The sequence below is a fragment of the Miscanthus floridulus genome, chromosome 1 (assembly GCF_019320115.1).
Source record: "Miscanthus floridulus cultivar M001 chromosome 1, ASM1932011v1, whole genome shotgun sequence".
Lineage (NCBI taxonomy): Eukaryota > Viridiplantae > Streptophyta > Magnoliopsida > Poales > Poaceae > Miscanthus > Miscanthus floridulus.
The window spans coordinates 150,083,887-150,106,712 of NC_089580.1; the positions used below are offsets into that span (position 1 = coordinate 150,083,887).

General features: G+C 51.1%; 1 protein-coding gene across 1 annotated transcript; it reads left to right on the forward strand.

Annotated features, from left to right (window-relative positions):
- Positions 1–384: 384 nt before the first annotated feature.
- Positions 385–18,076, forward strand: LOC136497777 (probable inactive heme oxygenase 2, chloroplastic). Its single transcript, XM_066493638.1, has 5 exons — positions 385–564; positions 1,396–2,069; positions 15,804–16,027; positions 17,191–17,298; positions 17,377–18,076. Exons 1-5 carry the CDS (start codon positions 557–559, stop codon positions 17,467–17,469), a joined length of 1,107 nt encoding a protein of 368 aa, XP_066349735.1. The 5' UTR covers positions 385–556; the 3' UTR covers positions 17,470–18,076.
- Positions 18,077–22,826: the final 4,750 nt, after the last annotated feature.

The window sequence follows — 22,826 nt, forward strand, 5'->3', positions numbered from 1 at the left end:
TAGGTCCATCTGAACATAACTTTATGTTTTTTTTTGAGCCCATAAACAACTTAACTTTTTGTTTTTTTCCTTTTAATTGCTAATACATGCTGGGGGCTACACTTAAAGTTAATTTACCGTGCGTTGCAACAGGGACTACGTAATATAATTCCATTCCAATGAGTCAAACTTTCAAGGACATTGAAATGCTAAAAATCTTTGTTGTGCATAAAAAGAGACTAATTTTAGAGAATCACGACCAAGTGTTTGCTTGTTTGCTTCTTCCCTGAGCCGTTGACCATGTCAGACTTCAGCGTGTGGGCTGGACTCGCTGGAGGCCCATTTCCATTCCATTATGTCTTTACTCTCCCATCGGACATCAGATGCTCCTCGTACAGTCGTACTCAGTCGATGAACTCAAACGCGCCGCCGCCAGCAGCTCCCGACTCAGCGCCGCGCAGCCACGCCGCCGGACCCCAGCACCGCGACGCTCCAGCTCCAGCACCGGGCCCCTAGCCTCTGCTGCGTTTCGTCGCCGGTTTCCCATGGCCGCCGGCCGCCGGCCTTCAAGAACACAATGAAGTCGTAAGTTTGTTTCTTCACTGAGAATCGCGATTTATTCCTCCTCGATCCAGTTTGTTCTGGATGTCGTCCCAACTTACGTTTCCGCAGGGGAGCGGGGCGACAGAATCGCGACGCGGACTCCACAGGACTCGTAAGGAGCGGGACGACGCTGACGATATGTAACAGATAGCCTGTACAGATCGGATCGGACTCTGATTGTTTTTGTTCTGCTGGTGTGGACGTTTTTTTCAGTCCGATCGTAGCTTTCTTTAGCCAAGACTTAGGTTTTGCCGGTTAGAGACTTATTAGGTGTAGAGATGAGTTGCATTCGTATTGACGTGCCTTCAGGAATCGAGACTTAGGAGTCCAAGAAAAAAAAAGATGGTGCAGGTCAACTTGACTCATGTACCTGAAATAAACGTGAAAAAAAAGAAAAAAAAGATGGTGCAGGTCAAGGATAGAAGTCGTACTTAATCATGTACCTAAAATAAACGTGACTTATGGTATGTGAGATTATAGACGTACCGTGAGATGTATTTGAGATTGAATAGGAGTCTTACATTTTACATGTAAGATCACGGATAATGGAGAGTCTAAATAGTACGACGTGTAGATCGAATGGTTGTTATAGAGGAAAAGTAAGGTCACGCATAACGAAGGGCTCACATAGCACGGCATATGGATTAAACGGTTATTATAGAGAGAGCCCTAAAGAAACTCTCTTTTATAGTGTGATGACAAAAAAAAAACGAATAATAATCTTAAATCTTTCCATTATCTTGAATGAAAAAAATAAACACACATCAATCTTGCATCTCATTGCATGACGTACTTTGTGTTGGACTACCTCAGGAATAAACGCGCCGCGTTACGTCTTGCGATGGCGACTCGGCAAGTCGGCGTGTGTGTCGCACGGAGATTATTGCAGTCAGTCACGAGCCGGATCGCCTATTCGCCTTGCCTAACGGATAACCAACCCCCTGAAACGGTTAAACCCATGCCGCTAATCGCTGCCGCCGCCGCCTCGGCGGTCGCGCCGCCCCCACCCCGGCGAGTGGCTCCCCTCCGCTCGCTCGGCACTCGCAGACCCGGAATCCTAGCCCTAACTGCCACCAGTTGCTCCCCATCCCCTCCGCCCCCGGTCGCTGCGGAGGCGCCTGCGCCGCCACAGGAAGCGAAGCCGAAGCCGCGGCGGTACCCGAAGCAGTACCCCGGCGAGTCGGTGGGCGTCGCCGAGGAGATGCGCTTCGTCGCCATGCGCCTGCGCAACCCCAAGCGCACCACCATAAAGGACAAGGCGGGGACGGAGAACGCGGACGCCGGGGCGGGGGCGTCGGAGGACGAGGAGGACCAGGAGGAGGACGACGGCGGCGGCGTGAAGGAGGAGCACGAGAAGGAGGAGGAGGGCGAGCTCGAGGCAGGGGAGTGGATGCCCAGCATGGAGGGGTTGGTTCGCTACCTGGTGGAGAGCAAGCTCGTCTTCGGAACCATCGAGCAGGTCGTCGCCGAGTCCACCGACGTCGCCTGTGAGTCACGGTTCTCTTCCCGATTCTTTGCCGTGACCGTGAGTGCCATTTTGGTTAATTGTCGTGGCCTGTGATTTTCCGCAATTAGAATTTCGGTCTCGGACTCTCGGTCTGTGATTTGCATATGTGCTTCACTGGTTTTGCGTGTATGTTGGCTGCATTTGAATGCTTGCATGTACATAAGTACATTGCTCTGATGAGACTGTGTCATTGTCACCTCTGTGAAAGGATTGCTAGTTGAAGATATGTTCTATTCAGGGCAACTGTAACTAGTATAGAGGGCTACCTCTCATCCCGTATACTCTTGGTATATGGTATCATAATCAGACATGGATATTGCCAGAACACTGATAGTTTCCCAAACAAATATATAACAAATGCATTATAAGCCAAATGTGGATGGTGACAACAACAACAACCATATGTTGCACATGTAGTGATTATTCAAAAACTCAACGTATAGAAAATGGTCTACTACACTAGAATTTGAACAAACAAATTTAGCAATATAGAGTGAGCAGTTCAAGGCGACACCTCAAGTTCTGTAAACATAGCTGTAGTTGTCTAGACCCTGGTACAAATTATAGAGGCACCATTGCCCATGGATGCTGGGTGAGCTTGTTAGGTTGCTGGGTGTTGGCAATGAATTGGATGGTGTCGGTGCAGAAAGTGACCAACACGTAAATATTTATAGTTTTGTTGTACGTTGTGATCGGAGGTGGCCTAACACTCAATGACACAGGATTTATACTGGTTCAGGCAACGTGCCCTATGTCCAGTTTGAGTCGGTCGGTGACTTTATTCCTAAGCCTAGGTGCTCGAAGTTTGCTATGGTGTTACAAACGGAAGGGAGAAAGATTGGGGGTACAAGAGGTCCGATCGGACTCTGGTCTGAAGGGCCGAGAGTGACGGGAGCTCCGCTATGTGCTATGTGTTTGACCGTGTGCTCGAGGTTTGAACCTAGTGGTTCTGCTGTTGTGTGCTAGTGAATTTAGAGATCTCCCTGTTGGAAGAGAGCGTATCCCCTTTTATAGATGAAGGCGATGGCCTTACAAGTGAGAGGGAGAGAGTACGTATGCTACTAAGTCTTGTTGCCCACGCACAGCGGGTACAAGTGGTAGGCGCCCACAATACTGTTTAATGTCAGATGCACGTGGGAGGTTGCGTCGTCTTCTTCTGGTATGGCAGACGTCGGTGCCTGTCATATTGTTAATGCCCAGAGGCATTTAGGGGGTTTTACCATGTTCGCCTGGTATGGTAAATGCCGGTGCCCACAACACTGTTGATGCCCAGAGACATGTGGGGGGAGTCTTACCGTGTTTGTCTGGTATGGGAGTTGATGGCGCCCACAACAATGTAGGGTAAATGTCGGCGCCTACAACACTGTTTGGGTTCTGTCATGCCAGAGAGGTCGCAGGGTACTATCCTACAGGTGTATAGGGTACGGTCCTCGGTATTGCGGTTGACTTGAGTGTCCTGCCTTACTTTCTCCGTCCGTTTCCTGGTCCTTACCGAGTGGGCGTCCCCGGTCGGTTGGTCCCAGTCGGACCTGATTGCGCCAGTTGGAGAAGAGCTGTGAGCAGGGATTCGGCTAATCCCCGGTCGGAGACGCGGGTCGGAGTTGAAAGTGGCGTTTTGCCAGGCCTTTCGGTCGGAGAGGCCGTCCAGAGGCGCCGGAGTCGGAAGCGAGGCCTTCCGGTCGGAGAGGTGGGCCAGAGTCGGAAGCGGGCATCGTTCCTCCTCGGCTAGGCCTTCCGGTCGGAGATTGGATTGCCCTTCTGTCCTGTTGTTTAGGTATTTGGGCGAACCTATGAGTTGCGCGTCGTTCGCAATATCGCCTGCTAGGCCGAGCATTTGCTGGGAAGCCGGTCCATGAGGAACCCCGGGTTTATGAACCCGACAGGAGCCCTCAAACCCCTGGACGATTCGGGTAGAATCGTCTGAGGGATTTTTGTCTTGACGACGGGTGCGCGCGAGCGCACCCGCGGGTGTAGTCCCCGAGCGATTCGGGTAGAATAGTCTGGGGGGTTTTTCGTGTTTGCCAGCGGGGGAAGTTTTTGTTTTGTCAGCGGGTGCGCGCGAGCGCACCCACAGGTGTAGCCCCCGGGCGATTCGGGTAGAATCGTCTGGTGTTTTTCTTGTTAGCGGCGTGTGTGCGTGCATTTTAGTCGAGACAGAGTCGTCAACCAAGGTGTCGTGCGTAGCCGAGGCGGTTTTTTAGGGATCGGGCGAGACGGAGCTCGCGGATCCTGGCGTCGGTCGACGCGGACTCGCGGACCCGTCGTGCGCAGCCGAGGCAGTTGTTTTAGGGATCAGGCGAGACGGAGCTCGTGGATCCTGACGTCAGGCGCAGCCGAGGGATCAAAATGGGCTCGTAGATCCAGGCGTCGGGCGCGCCGGGGGATCGGACGAGACAGACTCGCGAATCCAGGCGTCGGGCGCGCCGAGGGATTTGGGCGAGTCGGAGTCGCGGACCCAAGCGCAGCCGAGACGTTTTGGGTGTCTTGAACCCCTGAGCTCCGTTGGGCTTGGTAGGGGTCGGTTTGAGTTTTGTGCGTTACCCCGTCCTCGGTTTCTCACAAATGGAGGGGCTGAGCTAACGTCGCCATCCTCGATGGCTCGGGCTCGAGTGACGCGCTCGATGAGCTCACTAACGGGTATGATCGAGTGAAATCCGGGTCCGTCGTTCGTGACGAGGTCGGCATAGCCCTCCTGTGACATTCCACTGCTCCTTAACCTGCAACCCGACAGATGCCTGGGTCGTTTTGGAGACCGGCCCGGGTGGCCCGCTGGCCTCCCCTCGATGGAGATTCTGTGGGTTTGGCGAGGTTATGATCGAACGAGAAGGTTAAGACGACCCTGTCTGCTTCGGGGCAGACTGGGCAAGGGCCGCTCGGGGCTCATCTGCGTTTTCTCCCCTGGCTCTGTTTGACGCGAGGCGGCCTCGAGCCCTTCGTGGGCCGGCCTTCGAACCCCGGTCGGTCGTTGCTCATGTTTGAATGAGGCAACTGCCGCTTCTTGACGCAACACGGAGCGTTGTGATGCATTTGACTGCATATGCAATGCTTTGCATGTATGGAATGAATGAATGCGTGCATGAGCGAGTGAATGTTTATAAAGAAAGAGTGGGGGTCGGTAATGTTACCTTGATAACTCGAGTGACGGGGTTTGAGGAGCTCCAATCGAAAATGTCGGACCGGGATCCGCACTCGTCGTTCGTGACGGAGTCAGCATGGCCCACATGGGGCGTCCCTTTGCTCCTTACCTGTCTCTCAGCGTTCGCCTGAGCCATCCGATTAGACTCAGGAAGCCCGTTGGTCTCTCCTGGCGGAGATCTCGTTGTTTGGGTCTTTCCAAGTCCCACCTAGGAAGACGGTTAGCAGCCTGCGCGCAGTGGCGCCTCGTTTCTTGCGCCCTGCGTGCGGTAGTGGTGGGCCATACCCAGGCCACGTCCCGTCTGACCAGGCGCTGTTCCGTCGGGCAGGGTGCGTCCCATCGTATCTCATCCGTATTGAATGGGGGAAGGGAGGGGGTTTTTCGCCCCCGTCGTTTCGCCTTTCCCCGATCGCCGCGCCTTTCCCAACTGTTGTGCCCCTTTCTTTAAGTAGGAGAAGGGAGAGGGCTTTCGCCCTGTTCCTTCGCCTATTCCTCATCTGCCGTCTCTTCTCTTTCTTCCTTCTCGCCAAGAGCGTCTGTGTGCCGCGGCGGTTCCTAGAAGAGAAAAAGGGGAGAGCGAGGGAGAGGAGAAAACTCACAGATCCATTCGCGAACTCGGAGCGAAATGTCGAGCTGGAGGTCATCCGTCGTGAGGGAGTCGGTGTTGGAAGATTCGCCGAGAAGGGGTTTCTGCCACTGAAGAAGGTGGCGCACTGGAGGGCTCCTAGGAGGGAGGATTTACCGCAACCTCGGGCCGACGAGGTTGTTTCCTTCCTCGCCTTCCATGAGCGCGGGTTAGGATACCCCGCGCACTGGTTCCTGCGTGGGCTCCTCAATGAGTGGGGTCTGGAGCTGCATCACCTCAATCCGACTGGGGTGCTGCATATCGCCGGCTTTGTCACCGTGTGCGAGGCCTTCCTCGGGATGGAGCCGCACGTGGACTTCTTCCGGCGGATATTCTCTGGGCGAGCTTTGTCGAAGGGGAAGCCGCTCATGATCGCGCTGGTGGGAGGCTTCGCGCTGCAGAAGAAACCGAGCGTGGGGGGCTCGGACCCCGTGTATACCCCCTGCGATTCCAATCGGGGGTGGCACAGGGAATGATTCTATATCAGGAACCCGGCGGAGGCGCCGGTCCCCCCTTTCACCGGTAGGAGGCCAGAGAGGCTGGACAGCTGGTCGTGGGGCCTCGCCAGTCAGCAGAAGAAGAAGGTGGAGATTATCGAGGCGGAGCTCTAGAAGCTCGTGCGGCGCGGCCTTGACGGGGTGCGGGTGTTCCACACCCTCTTCCGCCGTCGGGTTGCTCTGCTGGCGGAGAGGACGCGGCCGATGTGGAAGTACAGCGGCCCGACGGACCCTGACCGTGCGTTGCCAGAGGAGCTGCCGAACGACGAGGTCTGGAGTTGCCTCGACCGGGTGCTGCAGCTGAGGCCTAAAGAGAACCTCGACGGAAAGCCCGGACCTCTTAACTCCGCGATGGTGTCCAAACTGGTATGCTCCCCTCTCTCTACTCTGTGTTCATTTCTCCTCTGCTTTCCTGTTTTTTTTATTTTGAGTCACTTGTTCCGTAGGGACTTGGGGTTTACAAGTCCTGGGCGCACCTTCCGAAGGGGCCGAAGGGCGCGGCCCAGCACGCTGCCCAGAAGGAAGCGGCGGATGCCAAGAAGAAGAAAGCCGAGGAGGCTCGGCGGAAGCATGAGAAGGAGGAGATCGGCCGGCGCGTGCGGGCCGGGGAAAATAGGAGCGACGTCGAGTCAGGGCTCGAGTCGGAGGACCCCACAGAGGTGGGGGATGACATGATCTTCTTCGAGGAGGAGGAAAGCCAGGAGGTCGTTGTGACCTCGGCGGAGCGTTGCGATCCTGCGGCCGCATCTGCTGGCAGCGAGCAAGAGGCAGAGAGGCGTGGCGATGTTCCCACGCCGAGGAAGCGTGCTGCGAGCGTGGACGCTGTTGGCGAACGGGAGGCGAAGCGAACGCGGTCACCGCGCCCTTCTGAGGCGTCGCCGGCCTAGTCCCCGCCTGCCGCGGCGGAGCGAGCCAGGCGGTCAGAGGAGCGGGCTCGCACCCGCGCGTCGTCGGGGCTGGAGCCAGCGCGCGACTCACAGCGGGAGGATGCCCCGCCAGCTGCTCCGGTCAGCGTGCCCCGAGCCGAAGGTCGTGGTGATTCGCGGGCTGAGCAAAAGCCGGTTGGGTCGACTCCGCCCCCGGTTGAAGTGAGGGGGCGTGGGTCGCGGCCCGGGAGCGGTCCTCGCCCTGCTGGCCCGTTGACGTCGGGTCGGGGTTTCAGAGTCGTACCGCTTACATCCTAGTATGCCTTTCTTTGTTTCTTTTCGATCTTGCTGTTGAGTTTTTTTTAGTGTGTCTGACCTGTACTTTTTCGACAGCGGCCGGATGTTGACGGGTGAAAGGTCCTAATGGCTAGAGGGGGGGTGAATAGCCTAATAAAATTTCTACAACAACACTTAACAAAATGGTTAGACAATTATGAGGTGAAGCGAGTGTTGCGCTAGCTTACTCAAAATGCAAGCCACCTACCACACATCTAGTTTAGATAGTGTCGATCCACACAAAAGCTATGACACTATCCTATGCTAGTGTGCTCTCAAAGGCTAACTAAAGAGCCACACCAACCAAGCAAGCAAGCTCTCACAACTAGCTACACTAAAGAGCTTGTCAACTAGTTTGCGGTGAAGTAATGAGAGTGATTAGGATAGTTATACCGCCGTGTAGATGAAGAACCAATCAATGATGAACACAATGATTTTTATCGAGGTTCACTTGCTTGTCGGCAAGCTAGTCCTCGTTGTGGCGATTCACTCACTTGGAGGTTCACGCGCTAATTGGCTTCACATGCCAAACCCTCAATAGGGTGCCACACAACCAACACAAGATGAGGATCACACAAGCCATGAGCAATCCACTAGAGTACCTTTTGGCTCTCCGCCGGGGAAAGGTCAAGAACCCCTCACAATCACCACGATCGGAGCCGGAGACAATCACCACCTCCGCTCGACGATCCTCGCTGCTCCAAGTCATCTAGGTGGCGGCAACCACCAAGAGTAACAAGCGAAATCCGCAGCGAAACACGAACACCAAGTGCCTCTAGATACAATCACTCAAGCAATGCACTTGGATCACTCCCAATCTCACTATAATGATGAATCAATGATGGAGATGAGTGGGAGGACTTTGGCTTAGCTCACAAGGTTGCTATGTTAATGAAAATGGCCAAAGATATGAGCCACAGCCGGCCATGGGGCTTAAATAGAAGTCCCCACGAAATAGAGCCGTTGTACCCCTTCACTGGGCACACTGCGCTCTGACCGGACGCTCCGGTCATACTGACCGGATCCTGGACTCAGCGTCCGGTCCACTGATGGACGCCACGCGTCACCAGCTTCAAACGCTGTTCGTCAGATTTCAACGGCTACGAACCTGACCGGACACTCCGGTAAAACTGACCGGACGCTGGAGCCTCAGCGTCCGGTCGAGTACAGTAAGGGTCGAAAACTGGTTTTCCTCGACCGGACGCGTCCGGTCCACCTCGACCGGACAGAGCCCAGCGTCCGGTGGTAAACCCTAGCCTCTGTACCGCCAGTCAACGCGACCGGACGCAAGCAGTCAGCGTCCGGTGCTTTTGGATCCAGCGTCCGGTCACTTGACCGACGCTGGCATCTCCTTTGTTTTCACTTCAAACTTCTTCACCCTTGCTCCAATCTGCCAACCACCAAGTGTATCACCTTGTGCACATGTGTTAGCATATTTTCACAAATATTATCAAGGGTGTTAGCACTCCACTAGATCCTAAATGCATATGCAACGAGTTAGAGCATCAAGTGGCACTTTGATAACCGTATTCCGATACGAGTTTCACCCCTCTTAATAGTACGGCTATCAAACCTAAATGTGATCACACTCTCTAAGTGTTTTGATAACCAAAACAAAATAGCTCCTACAAGTTATACCTTTGTCTTGAGCTTTTTGTTTTTCTCTTTCTTCTTTTCAAGTTTAAGCCCTTGATCATCGCCATGCCATCACCATTGTCATGCTATGATCTTCATTAGCTTCTCTACTTGAAGTGTGCTACCTATCTCATGATCACTTGATAAACTAGGTTAGCACTTAGGGTTTTATCAATTCACCAAAATCAAACTAGAGCTTTCAACGGGGCTGAGCATCACCCCAACTCCCGTGCGGGAGGATTGGAGGCCCACCTTGCAGCGCGCCGTGGCGAGCGGCGGGGAGAGCAGGGTGGTGGCGGCGTGTCCTTCCCTTCCGGGTGCGGCGCCCCTCGGGTCGGTCGCTAGTACGGCGGCAGCGGCGGCGACGGTATTGGCAGCGATCCCGGTGGTGACGGCGGAGGCCGCGTCGGAGATATCCCTTGCGGCCCCTCCTCAACGGCTGCGGCGGAAGAGGAGAGGGAAATCGGGCTCCCTACCTCGTCGGGCGGGGGCCGCGCGGCTCACCCTCCCGGTCGGAGCTGGAGGTGCCGCGGGGAGACGCGGCTGGGACAGAGTCGGAACGCCCGCCGGTGGCCCGTGAAACCGAGGTGGTGGAGATCCCCTCCGACGACAAAGCAGGTGACGCAGTGGAGCTGCTGGTGCCGTCGCGGGAGCTGGTGGTGGGTCCGGTCGGAGGCTGGGCCCTCCAGCGGGCTGGAGGAGACCGACCTTGTGTGGCCCTACCCCGAGGACCCGACGAAGGTTCGGTTCATCCTTCGGGATTCGCAGGAGTGTCAGCTCTAGGACATCCTTGTGGGGAGAGGATTCGCCGTGGAGTCCGATCTCGCCAAGCTGTCGGTGAAGCTTGAGGAGGCCCAGGAGCGGGTTGAGTCCGTCCAGCGGTTGGTCAAGGTCGACCTGCGCTGCGCTACGGCGGTGAGTTTCCCACGCTCGTCCTTGACCCCTTGGTCTTTCGTCGGTTGCTTCAGCACGCTTGCTTCTCGTTTTTGCAGGGTCTGGAGGAGATGTCGAGCCGCAAGTCCCGTTTCCTAAAGATGGAGCATGCCCGGATGGCCGAGCTTAAGCGCCCGCTGCGAGTCCCAAGACCGGGCGGCGGAGGCGACCGAGGCGCGTGCGGCAGAAGTCCTTGCGGCGGAACGAGTGACTGCCGCCGAGCGGGAGCTTGAGGCGGCGAAGGCCCGCCAGGCGGAAACCGAGGCGGCGCTGCAGAAGTCCCTGGCAGACACCGAGGCGGCGCTCCAAAGATCCCTAGAGACCCTGGAGACGGAGCGGAAGGCCCTGGAGTCGGAGCGAAAGGCTCGGTCGGAGGCTGACAAGGAAGTGCTCGCGCTTCGGGGCCGGGTGATGGGGACGGAGGAGGCGAACGTTCGGCTGCGCGAGCAGGTGACTCGGCAGGAGGAGGGACTCCATCCTCGAGAACACCCGCCTCGGCACGTACCTTTTCTGTTTTTCGGCGTGTTGGTTTGTTCCTTTAGCTTGATTCTGAGCTTTGTCGTCCTTTTTCCAGAGCTGGGTGGAAAGGTGGAGTCGCTGGAGCAGGACCTGGCGACGGCCAAGGCGACGATTGGCCGGAATGCGGAGGCACTGGCCAAGTCCCTTGAAGAGCGACGTGCTCTCGAGGGGGAATTTAACCAGATGCGCAATGTTGCCCAGCTCGTCGTCTCAGAAGTCTTCGGGTCGGCGCTAAGTACTAGTGCGCCCGCCATCCGGCTGGCGGAGGTTCCGGATGCGGTTCGGGCCCTCATCACCGAGGGGCTGTTCTACGGGACGTCCGGGGTGTTGACTTCAGTGGCGACGTACCACCCGGACCTGGACTTCGCCACCATCTACAACGGGTATGCCGACGGCTGGAGCACGGAGGACATCCACTCGCTCGGGGAGAGCTTGCTGCCACACGCAAAGTTAGTGGCGGAGCAAGTCTCCGTGCAGTGGGTGATGGATGCTCGCCGTGCGGACATGGCCGCAGGCGCGCGTCAGGAGGACGTCGCCCAGCCTGTGGATGGCGTTGAGCCTGGGTCGGAAGCGGACGTCGCCTCGCCTTCGACCGAGCCGAACGTTGCCCAGTCGGAGGACGAGCAGCTCCCACCCTCGCCGGTCGAGCCGGTAGCCGATGCCGCCAAGGAGCCATAGTAGAAGTTTTTAGACTAGAAATACTTTAGCAAATGTAAAAGATGATGTCGTGGAGGAGCCCCCTGTGTAAAGTGTGTTTTTTGTGATGGAACTACTTCGTTCGGGGAAGCTTGTCCCGTTCGTTTCTTATTTTTACCTTAGCATAACTTTGTTTTTTATTCTTTTTTTTCGTACATGCCTGTTCGCACCGTAGGCTGCAACCTTAAGAGCCCGGACGTGGCCCGCGAGGCTCAGCTGCTCGTAACCGTAGGTAGAGGCGGGGTGCGATCGGTCGGAATATTTAGAACAAAGTTACGTAAGGTAATTAAAGGAACGGACTACCCTTTCGTTCGGAGAAAAAATGTATTTATCATATGATAGTAAAAAGAGGGGTGACATTGCATCCCCGTGGAGCCCTCGAGTAAACGTTAAATAAAAAATGGTAAGACTGAATTTTAGGGGAAGAAACGACGTAGCTGTTTGTTGTTCTAAGTGTTGGTGAGAACGTCGCCGTTGTCGTCCTTCAGTCGGTAGGCGCCCGGTCGGATCACCTCTGTCGCCGTATAGCGACATTCAGTCGTCCGGATCTTTGCCCGCTACGCCCCTTTCTTGGCCGCTGCCTCTTTGCCGTTTTCTTCCTTCGGCCCGCCGGCCTGTCGCAGAAGGCGCTTGAGGAGCTCGCAGTCCTTGTAGAGGTGTTTGACGGGGTAGGCGTGGTTGGTGCACGGGCTCTCCATGAGCTCGTTGAAGTGGGTCCGGTAGGCCCTGCTGGGGCTGCTTGCCCGTGTGATCAACCGCGGCGACCAACGCAGAGTTGGCCGGTCGGCGACGATCTTTCTTGTTCTTTTTGCCCCTCTGCGTGGAGGGGCCCTCGTCCTGTTCCTCACGCTTGGCCTTGCCTTTGTCGCGGCCTCCGTTGAAGCGCTGCGGGAACGGCGCTCTCTGGATGCATCGGTCAAAAGCCCGTAGTCCTGGGCCATCCAGGCTAAGACTCCGGTCGTCCGGCCGGCGACCGCGCTTGGGGTGCGTTTCACCACTCCTCACGACGGTCCGGCCGGGGTCTGTGTCGCCTGCCATCACTGTCGCTCGATGGACGTCATCATCATGCCGGGACCGTCGCCGGTTGGTGATGACGCTACGAGCGTCTTGGTTCGGCCCGAGCCGCTCGCGTACAGGCGGTCGGTGCGGAGCGGGCGCCAGGTCAGGCCGAGGCGCAGATGCGGCCTCCTGTGCCGCGCTCGGTGGCTGTAGCGGTGAGCGGGTGGAGCGATTCGTCTGGTGCGTCCCCACTCCCCTGGTGGGGAGAGAGGTCGCAAGTCGGTGTCGTGATGCGGAGCTCTTCGCCTGTTGAACGGTGGCGGTTTCCACCAGTGTCCGGAGGTTCCGGTGGATCGCCTGTTCCTGGGGGTCGTTCAGCTCGGGAAGACCACGCAGAAGCATAGCCGCAGCGGCGATGTTCTGGCCAACCCGAGCGAACTGTGGGGGATCGTTCCCCCCGTCCATGATGTTGCGCTGGACCTGGCGGGCGTGACCCCGGGCGTCGCTCGTCGGGTTATGCGCACGGGGCGTAGTGTGGTGCGCCGAGCGCGCCGACGCAGGTGGCGGCTGGTTCTGCCGCCGTTGTCGTAGCTCCTCGCCATGCTCTCGTGTGAGCGCGAGGGTCCCCGCACGAGGGTCCGGTGGGGTGTGAGTCCGCGAGGACTCCGCTACCACCGACGGCTGTCCCGGAGCGTCCGCCATAGCGCACTCCCGGGACGGACGGTGGCTAGGTGCCACGTCGCCGATGCTGGAGCCGTCACTCTCAACATCATCATCCATGAGGTCGAGGAAACAAGTGGGAGCATAGCTCGCCATCCCCACGAATTCGGACGTGAGAGGGGGCAACGCCAGTATCCTTCGGAGCCCCTGGGCGTACGCATCCGCGGAGGACGCGAGGCCGTAGGGGAACCGGTCGCATGGCGGTCGCGGCAGGGACAACGGGTTCCCTCCAGATAATCTGCGGAAAATAGTAAATAACGAGTAAATAACAGTATGTACATTACTCACAGCGGGGTTTGAGCAGAGCGTTTGCTCGGAATGAAGCGCAGACGCCTCGTCGTTGAAGTCGTTGGGTGTCCCGGAGCCGACGGAGGGCGCCCCTCCGATGGGCACCGGGATGGTTGCCTCCTCGCGGAGGTGTAATACGTCGAGCCGGTCGGCGACGAAGTCCAGGCTTCCGAAGAGGAAGGCCTGAGACAGTTCGAAGACGGGTGGAATCCGCATCCCAACAGGTGGGAGTGCGGGAAACTCCAGTGAGCCGAAGCGAGTCGTATCGCTTGAGCCCTCCATGGCGAAGGTGGCAGGAAAGTGGGTCATCCGATGACCAAAAAGTGTGAACGTACAGCGTCTTCCCCATGGACGGCGCCAACTGTCGGTGTAGAAAGTGACCAACACGTAAATATTTATAATTTTGCTGTACGTTGTGATCGTAGGTGGTCTAGCACTCAATGACACATGATTTATACTGGTTCAGGCAACGTGTCCTACGTCCAGTTTGAGTCGGTCGGTGACTTTATTTCTGAGCCCAGGTGCTTGAAGTTTGCTGTGGGGTTACAAACGGAAGGGAGAAAGATGGGGGTACAAGAGGTCCGGTCGGACTCTGGTCAGGGCCGAGAGTGACGGGAGCTCCGCTATGTGCTATGTGTTTGAGCGTGTGCTCGAGGTTTGAACCTAGTGGTTCTGCTGTTGTGTGCTACTGAACCTAGAGATCTCCCTGTTGGAAGAGAGTTCATCCCCTTTTATAGATGAAGAGGATGGCCTTACAAGTGAGAGGGAGAGAGTATGTATGCTACTAAGTCTTGTTGCCCACGCCGGCGGGTACAAAATGATGGTAGGCGTCCACAATACTATTTAATGTCAGATGCATGTGGGAGGTTGCGTCGTCTTCTTCTGGTATGGCAGACGTCGGTGCCTGCCATATTGTTGATGCCCAGAGGCATTTAGGGGGTTTTATCATGTTCGCCTAGTATGGTAAATGCTGGCGCCCACAACACTGTTGATGCCCAGAGGCATGTGGGGGAGCCTTACCGTGTTCGTCTGGTATGGGAGTTGATGGCGCCCACAACACTGTAGGGTAAATGTCGGCGCCTACAACACTGCTTAGGTTCTGTCATGCTAGGGAGGTCGCAGGGTACTGTCCTGCAGGTGTACAGGGTACGGTCCTCGGTATTGCAGTTGACTTGAGTGCTCTGCCTTACTTTCTCCGTCCGTTTCCTGGTCCTTACCGAGCGGGCGTCCCCGGTCGGTTGGTCCCAGTCGGACCTGATTGTGCCAGTTGGGGAAGAGCTGTGAGCAGGGGTTCGGCGCATCCCCGGTCGGAGACGCGGGTCGGAGTCGGAAGTGGCGTTTTGCCAGGCCTTTCGGTCGGAGAGATCATCCGGAGGCCCCGGAATCGGAAGCGAGGCCTTCGGGTCAGAGAGTCGGGCCAGAGTCGGAAGCAGGCGCCGTTCCTTCTCGGTCAGGCCTTCCGGTCGAAGACTAGATCGCCCTTCTGTCCTGTCGTTTAGGTATTTGGACCGGCCCATGAGTTGCGCGTCGTTCGCAATGTCGTCTGCTGGGCCGAGCCTTTGCTAAGAAGCTGGTACATGAGGAACCCCGGGTTTATGAACCCGACAGATGGTATCCTTGTACTCCCTGGATAGCTCCAATCCCTATGGATATATCTTCCTGGCTAAGAACTATCTATTTTGTTTGCACATCTCGTTCTATTAGATTTGACTACAATATCACATTCGTTCTATTAGATTTGACTGCAATAGGGTACACTCGGAGTCTAATATTAATAATAGGAGTGCCTTCTGTAGCATCTAGTTGGAGATACGCTGGAAACCATGCAACGTGTGACATATCCTGGGGTTCAGTTTGTAGCATTGTGTCATTGTGTGGTACTTGTGGTATTCCAATCCAAATTTGTGATAGCTGGACAGCAATGTCAATGGCATACATAGAGTAAGATGTGTTACACTACATTTCTATATTGGTGTTTTCACTGGCAAATGGTGTAAGGTGCATTCTGAGCAATGAAATATGTTCTTGAGCTCTCTCTGTGTAGTGACTATCACACTGTTCACTCTTTCCTTAGGATGCCAGTAATGTAGATGGCAGGTCATAACAGTAAAAAATTACTTGGAAGGTGTTACCATGTTGGAGCACTTGAGCTGTTGAGCATATCTACAAACTACAAGACCTTTGCATGTGTTTTAGTCAAATGTATACTAAACCTCGCCAATCAGAAAATGTTGTTTGAAAACAATCATTACATCCTTCCTTGTCTGCCAAGCACTTCAATTAAATGCTTCACAAATGCATAATTTGCATAGACTCTTCCAAACATTTTACGGCGTAAGTTTAAGGCTCACAGCTCACAATATTTCAAATCTGGATCTAGCTCCTGAAGGGGAAAAACAATCAAATTACTAAAACATAAATGACAGCTAATTACTCACATATAATTAATTTAATGTTCATTCAGATGTTTACTTCAGGAAAAGTGGTTTGGAGCGTTCAGCTAGCATTTCAAAAGATTTGGAGTGGTTCAGAAAACAAGGGATTGCAATCCCAGAGCCAAGTACTTTGGGATCAACTTATGCAGCTTATCTGACTGAACTGGCTGAGAGCAACGCTCCTGCATTCCTCTCCCATTATTACAATATCTATTTTGCACATATAACTGGAGGTGTGGCAATAGGCAATAAGGTAACGCACTGTCTGTACCTGATACGATCTTCAGTATTATTGCTTTTCAAGTTTAATGTCACTTATCCATGGCATTGCCAGAATGCTAAAATATAGATATTGCAATTATAGATTTCTTATCTAGATGTGAAAAGTTTAAGTTCCTCCAATTTTCAGTTATATGAGATTGTTTAGGTTTTTTTACCATTGCAATGCAATTGAACTGTTCAAGAAATGCCAATGTTCTCCCCCCCCTGGAACATATAATCTTGGTTCTGACATGAAAAATATAGTTGCAACATGGCATTTGGCACTCTAGTAAGGTGGTCATTGTTGTATTCTGAGGCATTAGGGCCTGCCACTTGTCATGCTGCGTGTCTGCAATCCGCATTGCCTGACCTCCACATGTAATTGGCTTACCCACCTCTCAGAGCTCAGGCCAATAGCTGCCATCCTTCATTTTTTTTCTCGAACATGCAAGAGAGACGTGTATCTTTATATTAAAAAGAGAGAGAAAACGGTCCCTTACAACACAACACCCTTATCTCACAAAGGAATTAAGATGGGGCAGAAAATATCAAGAAGACAATCACCTGGTACTGCACCACAAAAATGACCCAAACCTGGACTAATGAAGCTAGTCCTGACCCATGACCTATGCTAAGGCTAAGCACCATAAACTAATTTCATCTTTGATACCATCCTCCACTGAAACACTGGGGTTCAGAGTTTCTAAATAGAGGTGGAATTTAGGAAGGCAATCCCATGACAAGTGCAAACACTTCTCTTAGTGAGAAGTCTACTTCTCAGGGTAAAACTGTGGAGTTGATGACCAGCAAGTGTAGGATAGTGCAAAAGAACCTACTGATTCTTCTGGCCCAAGTTTGGGTGGGCCAAATGCTAGGTTGCTTCTATCTTTATAAGGGCACATTGCTGAGAAATTTATGAGTTTGGTGCATTTTATGTACCTGATGCGTTATTTCACAAATTTTGAGGCTCCTGGTGTGTTGGTACCCCTATATTTGGCCAAAAAAAGGTTCATCACAGTGGTACTGGATATCACCTGCAGTATCACTATCTATTATTTGTGCTACACCTCATCGTGCTCTCTGAACATATACTGTCTTAGAATTTAGGTACTGCCTGTTTAGAAGCATAGTGAACTGATTTGTGAATTGAAATAGATCTGCAAGAAAATTCTTGAAGGAAGGGAGCTGGAATTCTACAAGTGGGATACTGATGCTGAACTTCTACTAAAAGATGCCAGGGAGAAGCTGAATGAGCTCAGCAAGGTTAGCAATAGATGGTAATTTCCCCCCCTGATTTCGTTAGAGTTTATTCTGACGAGCCCATGGTTTTCTACTGTGCAGCACTGGACTCGGAAGGACAGGAACTTGTGCTTGAAAGAAGCTGCAAAATGCTTCCAGTACTTGGGAAAGATGGTCCGGTTAATCATCTTATGAGCTGTTATGTTTGTTGGATATACCCTAGTCTAATCTCACTGCATGCATTATCGGATATATTTTAGAAGACAGAAAAGCTAGAGAGACACTACTATCGCTGGAGGCTTAGTGCAGTTACTTTTGAGGAGGTAACATCCTTATCAACTAAATACAGTAACATGTCAGAAGTCTGGACGATCTTTTTCGGTGCAATAGATGAAGCCGGTCGATGTGATGCATGGACGCTGAAAATGGCAGGCCACAACAATGGCTTCTTTTTTTGCATGCGTATTAGAGCTGCTCGTTTGAATGTTTGATGTGTGAGCTCTTGCTTGGTATCTGTTTATTTTTGCCCAGTCTTGGCTTCATCTGCTTCTTAATATAGTCGGCAGCTCTCCTGCCTGATTTGTTAAAAAAAAAAAGCCCTTGCTTGCGGCAGTGCAAAGTTGAAGATTATATTCTTGCTGTTGTGATGAGCAAGCTGCTGGATCATGCCATCCATGCAGTGATGAGGTCATGAGCAATAGGCTAGCATGCAGGTTAGTTCTGGGAGACCATCAAAATTTCGTCTCTGGTCCTCAAACATTTCACCTGCATTACTGCTAACGACGATGTATCAGTCTCGAATGTATAGCTGTAAACTTTATCTGAGCTTTCTTTTATCGTTCCTGGCATCTATGTTGATGCTATATCGCTGAGAGTCGCAAATTTCATGTCGTCGGTGCTCAAAATTGCTGACATCCTCTGTCGTTGCTAGTGGTGTTGATCAAAGTGTAAACTGTGCAGGTTCGGGCATAGTTGGATGCATTGTTGTTCTCTTGGTTTTGCATGGCATGATTGAAAAATCCAAGCAGTCATACTGTGCAGAACTATATTGAGACATTCGCGTGCACAGCTCTTCTGCTGTAGTGGTTCGTTGCAACTTGGGATTGTTTGACTCAGGATTTCCGGGCCGGAGTGAGTAGATGCTTATGTTCGGAGTACATGACCATCGCAGACCTGTAATTGCTGCATGGAAAAAATAAATTTTGAACTTCAAAACTAGACATTTTACTCCCTGAACTTTCAAAACACTTTCCTGTCCTGGTTTGGAGTGGTTTTGAAGACGCTTTTATCTTATTCCAGATAAAAAGGGTAAATACTTGATAAGGTTTTTAAACAACATAAAATATCTGTGTTTTAAAAAATTCGGAAAAAAAATTCTAGAGATAGATGGGGATACGACAAATTTAAATCACATATTTAGCGCCCATGAAAATGTCTCTAGATGCTTTAGAAGAGTAGATTTAGCTCTAGGAAAATGGAAAAATATTCATAAAAAATCTAGAAAAATCTCAAATCATTCTAATTGGTATGCCAACATGTTTTGAATTTTTTTTTGCAACAAAAACTTAATACAACCAACTCGAATGCATCCAACACTAATGTGTGTTGCATTCATGCTTTTTGCATCTCATATTTTTTTACATGTAAAAAAATTAAAACATGTTTATACATCAATTAGAATGTTATGGGAATTTCTTATATTTTTTTGGATATTTTCCCATTTTCTAGAGATAAACCTATTTTTTGAAATTTCTAAAGTTGTTTTCATAATCTCTAAGAGTTTTATTTGAATTTTTAGTGTCCCAATATATTTATAGAATTTTTTTCTGAATTTTTAAAATCTTAGAGACATTTTTCGTGGTTTAAAAATCTCATCAAGTATTTAGCAAATTTTTCTTTTTAAAACCACTCCAAATCAAGATAGGGCGGTAATTTTAATGATTTTGAGAGTTTAGAGGATAAGATATTCAATTTTGAAGTTTAAGGAATAAAATCAGAATACTTAGGTTTAGATATTTTTTTTGTGCAAAAATACTTTAGGTTTAGATAGAATGGACATTTTTCGTGCATGCATGCCGCTGCCTCCATGCGCCCATGGGCCATGTTTCCTGCCAGATTTGACAAGGCTTCAGCAAAACCTGCTCCTTGCTGGTCAGGTCCCAGGGCCCGATGGGCTGGTCCAGGCTGCTGCTCCCAATAACAACGGCAGCCGTGGCAGTGGAGTGCACCATCATCAATGCATTGCGAAGGATGGACATGTAGGAGTGCATCCATGAGTCATGACCGGCGGTTCTCAAATTTATCTAGAAGTGCCATCTCAGTTCTCAAAGTCACAAAATGTATTTTTGACTCCTAAAATTGCAATAAGTTTTATCCAGGTTTTACTCGACCCGCTATGGATCTGACAGACGAGACTCACGTATCAACGCCAAGGATCCACCTTAAAAAATGTATTTGTTTTCATACGACTTGATATGAGGATGATTTTCATATGAAAATTGCAGCTCTCCATGAGATGTATAACCTTCTAATTTTGATTTTTTTATTTAGGACCATTAAGATGCTAAAAACTATAAAATTTCAGCAGCATACTAACCATGTACTAGGGCTCCTAAGCTTAGAAAAAACATATATTTCTGGATGGTGCCAGATAAAGATACTTTGTTTATGAAAATTGTAGCTTTTAATAAGATAACTTTATGGTTTTGAGTTTTATCATTCAAGGTCATTAAGATGCGTAAAAGAATAATATAAAGTTTCAGTAATATATTAATCACGTACTATGGCTTATTGCCTTAAAAAATCATATATCTCTTGCATAGTGTTGGATAAAGATACCGGCTAGTTCCCAAACTAGTCTGGCCGGTTTCTCCGATGAACAGTGGATGAACCAGCCTGGCAGTTTCCACAGGTAGTGCTGCTGCAAAATTAAAAGTATGAGGCCGCGCCGTCTCTGCGGCCTCCGAGCATGGCCACGTTAGTTTGTTCTACCAGCGCCGTCCGATATGATTTGTGTGGCTTGATTGCCGAACAGTTGCACAGTAGCCTAGATTCTTCTTCATGTAGTCGTTTAGATAGTCCTTGCATGCTGCAGTGGTCACCATGCCATACATGCCTCCCTTCTGCTGCAACTTGTCCTTATGGCTTCTTATAGAAAACATCAACGCTAGTTGTTAAAACATGCATACCAAAATTAGATGCTTATATGGGTCTGGTGGTGATATCTAATACTATCGCTCTAGCATTGTTTATCAGTAGGAGGCAAAAAAAAATAGCGCTCTATCTAGAAATGACATATTCTAGCATGGAAAAAGATTTGAAAGCCTGGCCATGTACTTGATTGGCGTTGATAAGTTAATATGTATGATGAAGTTAATTGCACCACAAATAACAATTTTCTATGACCAGAGTAGAGCCTATGCATGATCAGGTAAAAAGAACTGTAGAGCTATTCAGAGTCAGCGTCACCACATAGTAATGCATGAGAGAGAAAGAGAGTATGATTGTGACATTTCATGCATGCATCCGGTGCTCTTTTGTCGCCTTTGTCTGGAAGAGCATCCATTCATGCTAGATAGCGACATATTGCATGCCAAACCTGTTCATGATATTGACCCTTCATGCTACAATGTTCTGTCTTCTCGCAATATTGATGCATCGTTGCAAGGAACATGGAGCGAGTATTATATTTGTCACTCCTATGATCTTTTCTTTGTATAAATGAAGCATTATAGCATGAAAAAACTCATCAAGCGTTCAATTATTATCTTTGGTATTTTCGAACATTGATCATTGTTCCTGAGAGTTTAGTTGGTACGATCAATTTATTTGCCTATCATGGAACAATGTGGACTAATAAGATCTGAACCCATATGGTAATCTCATAATAACTGCATATATCTATATGTTGTCACATTACAATACGATGTTGCTTTCAGTGAACTGAGAACCGTGGAAATAATTGGGAGGACAGTCTCATTAAGCCAGGATGATATTTCACTTTCGCTACACAGTAGAGAAATGGAAGGTTGTGTTTGTCCGATGCGTTTTCATGAATCTACACAATGCCATGTACTGCAATACCAAGTCATGTCACACTAATTTCTTGTACTTTGATTTTTTAGGCCATGTCTAGTTCTTATTTATCGTGTTCCTGCTAACAGTGAATTCTAGGATTCTCCTCTTGCCTATAAAAACATGACCTTGCCTTTGTTCCACTGCACCCCTCCACCTCCTTTGCCTTCTTTGGCGTACCTTGCTTCCCATGGAAGGTTGTGTTTAGACATGAAAATAAACATGGCCTCCTTCACATGAATATGTTCTCTTCACATGCTTTTGGTACCAAAATTGTGCATAACCATAACATCGAGCCACAGAACAACAACACAGAGTTAACTTCGTACTGAAATGAAGCATCTTGACTTGCAACGTTTATGCCAAATATTGCGACCTCAACTGCCGGCCCCCTTTTACCAAGAGTACGGCGAAGTTAACGAGGAAGTAGAAGAAAATGGTTTCCATGAGGAACCCCATCGGCCCTCCGCCTTGCAACCAAGAAGCCAAGAAACTATAGCTTTCGCGTTGGGGAGAAACTACTTGTTTCTACAACCCCGACTTGGTCCGCATCGCCGCTGGCCCCCCATGGCTAGCGTTGCTTGGCCGCGCCACCTATGGCATCCTCATAAGCGCCGCCCGACCAGCTCTACATCCCGCCTCACCGTGTTCCCGGCGCGCCCCGCCATGTCTCGGTGAGCGAGCCACGCGCCGCTAGCCCACCATGCTTGGCCAAGCTCGCCTCAGTGAGGCCCCGCCTCACACTGCCACTGTCACACTTGTTGTTCGCGCAGCATCGTCACAAGCCACACTGCCCACTTTCGCTCACCCGTCTCCTTCCGTCCTCACGAGCCCTGCCGATGTGTTGGCCCACTCATGCTGCGCCGCCATGCCGCCCGGGATAGGCCCGCCACCCACCCTGCCCACTGGCTGGTGGCCATCCGCTGCTCCCTGTCAGGCTACGGATGAGAAGAGGACCGGGCAGCTTGGATCTTTCTAAATCGGGAGATGAAAATGGGTACAGGGAGGAGAGAGAATATTGGGAAAGGAGAAAACAAAAGAATGGATTGGTTGAATTTTATTAAGTGCCCACGTACCAAATAATGCACTGTGAGCTATAGTTTCTTTAGGTAATGTCTTGCTTATGTGGCAGCTATGAAAGCCAGTATATGGCTTATGGGTTGGGACTGAACTAAGGACCAATATGGCAATGTAGACTGATCTACTTCATTCGCCATTCATTCATTTTAATTAAAGTGCTCTCAATTTTGTGTGGGAGCGAATGGAGTAATATGGTCTATTTGGTAGTGTCAGAGGATTTTTTTTTGAAAATAAGACACCCTTTTCTTATTTATATGTCATTTTCAGGGCTACCTATGAGACAAGCTACTCATCCACCCTCACAGGCCGAGATTTGAAATGGGCATGTCGTATGCTAGAGGAGTGCAGCAATATAACGAAGGTCTTCCCCAAAGATGGGTGGCCATTTTCTAATGGGC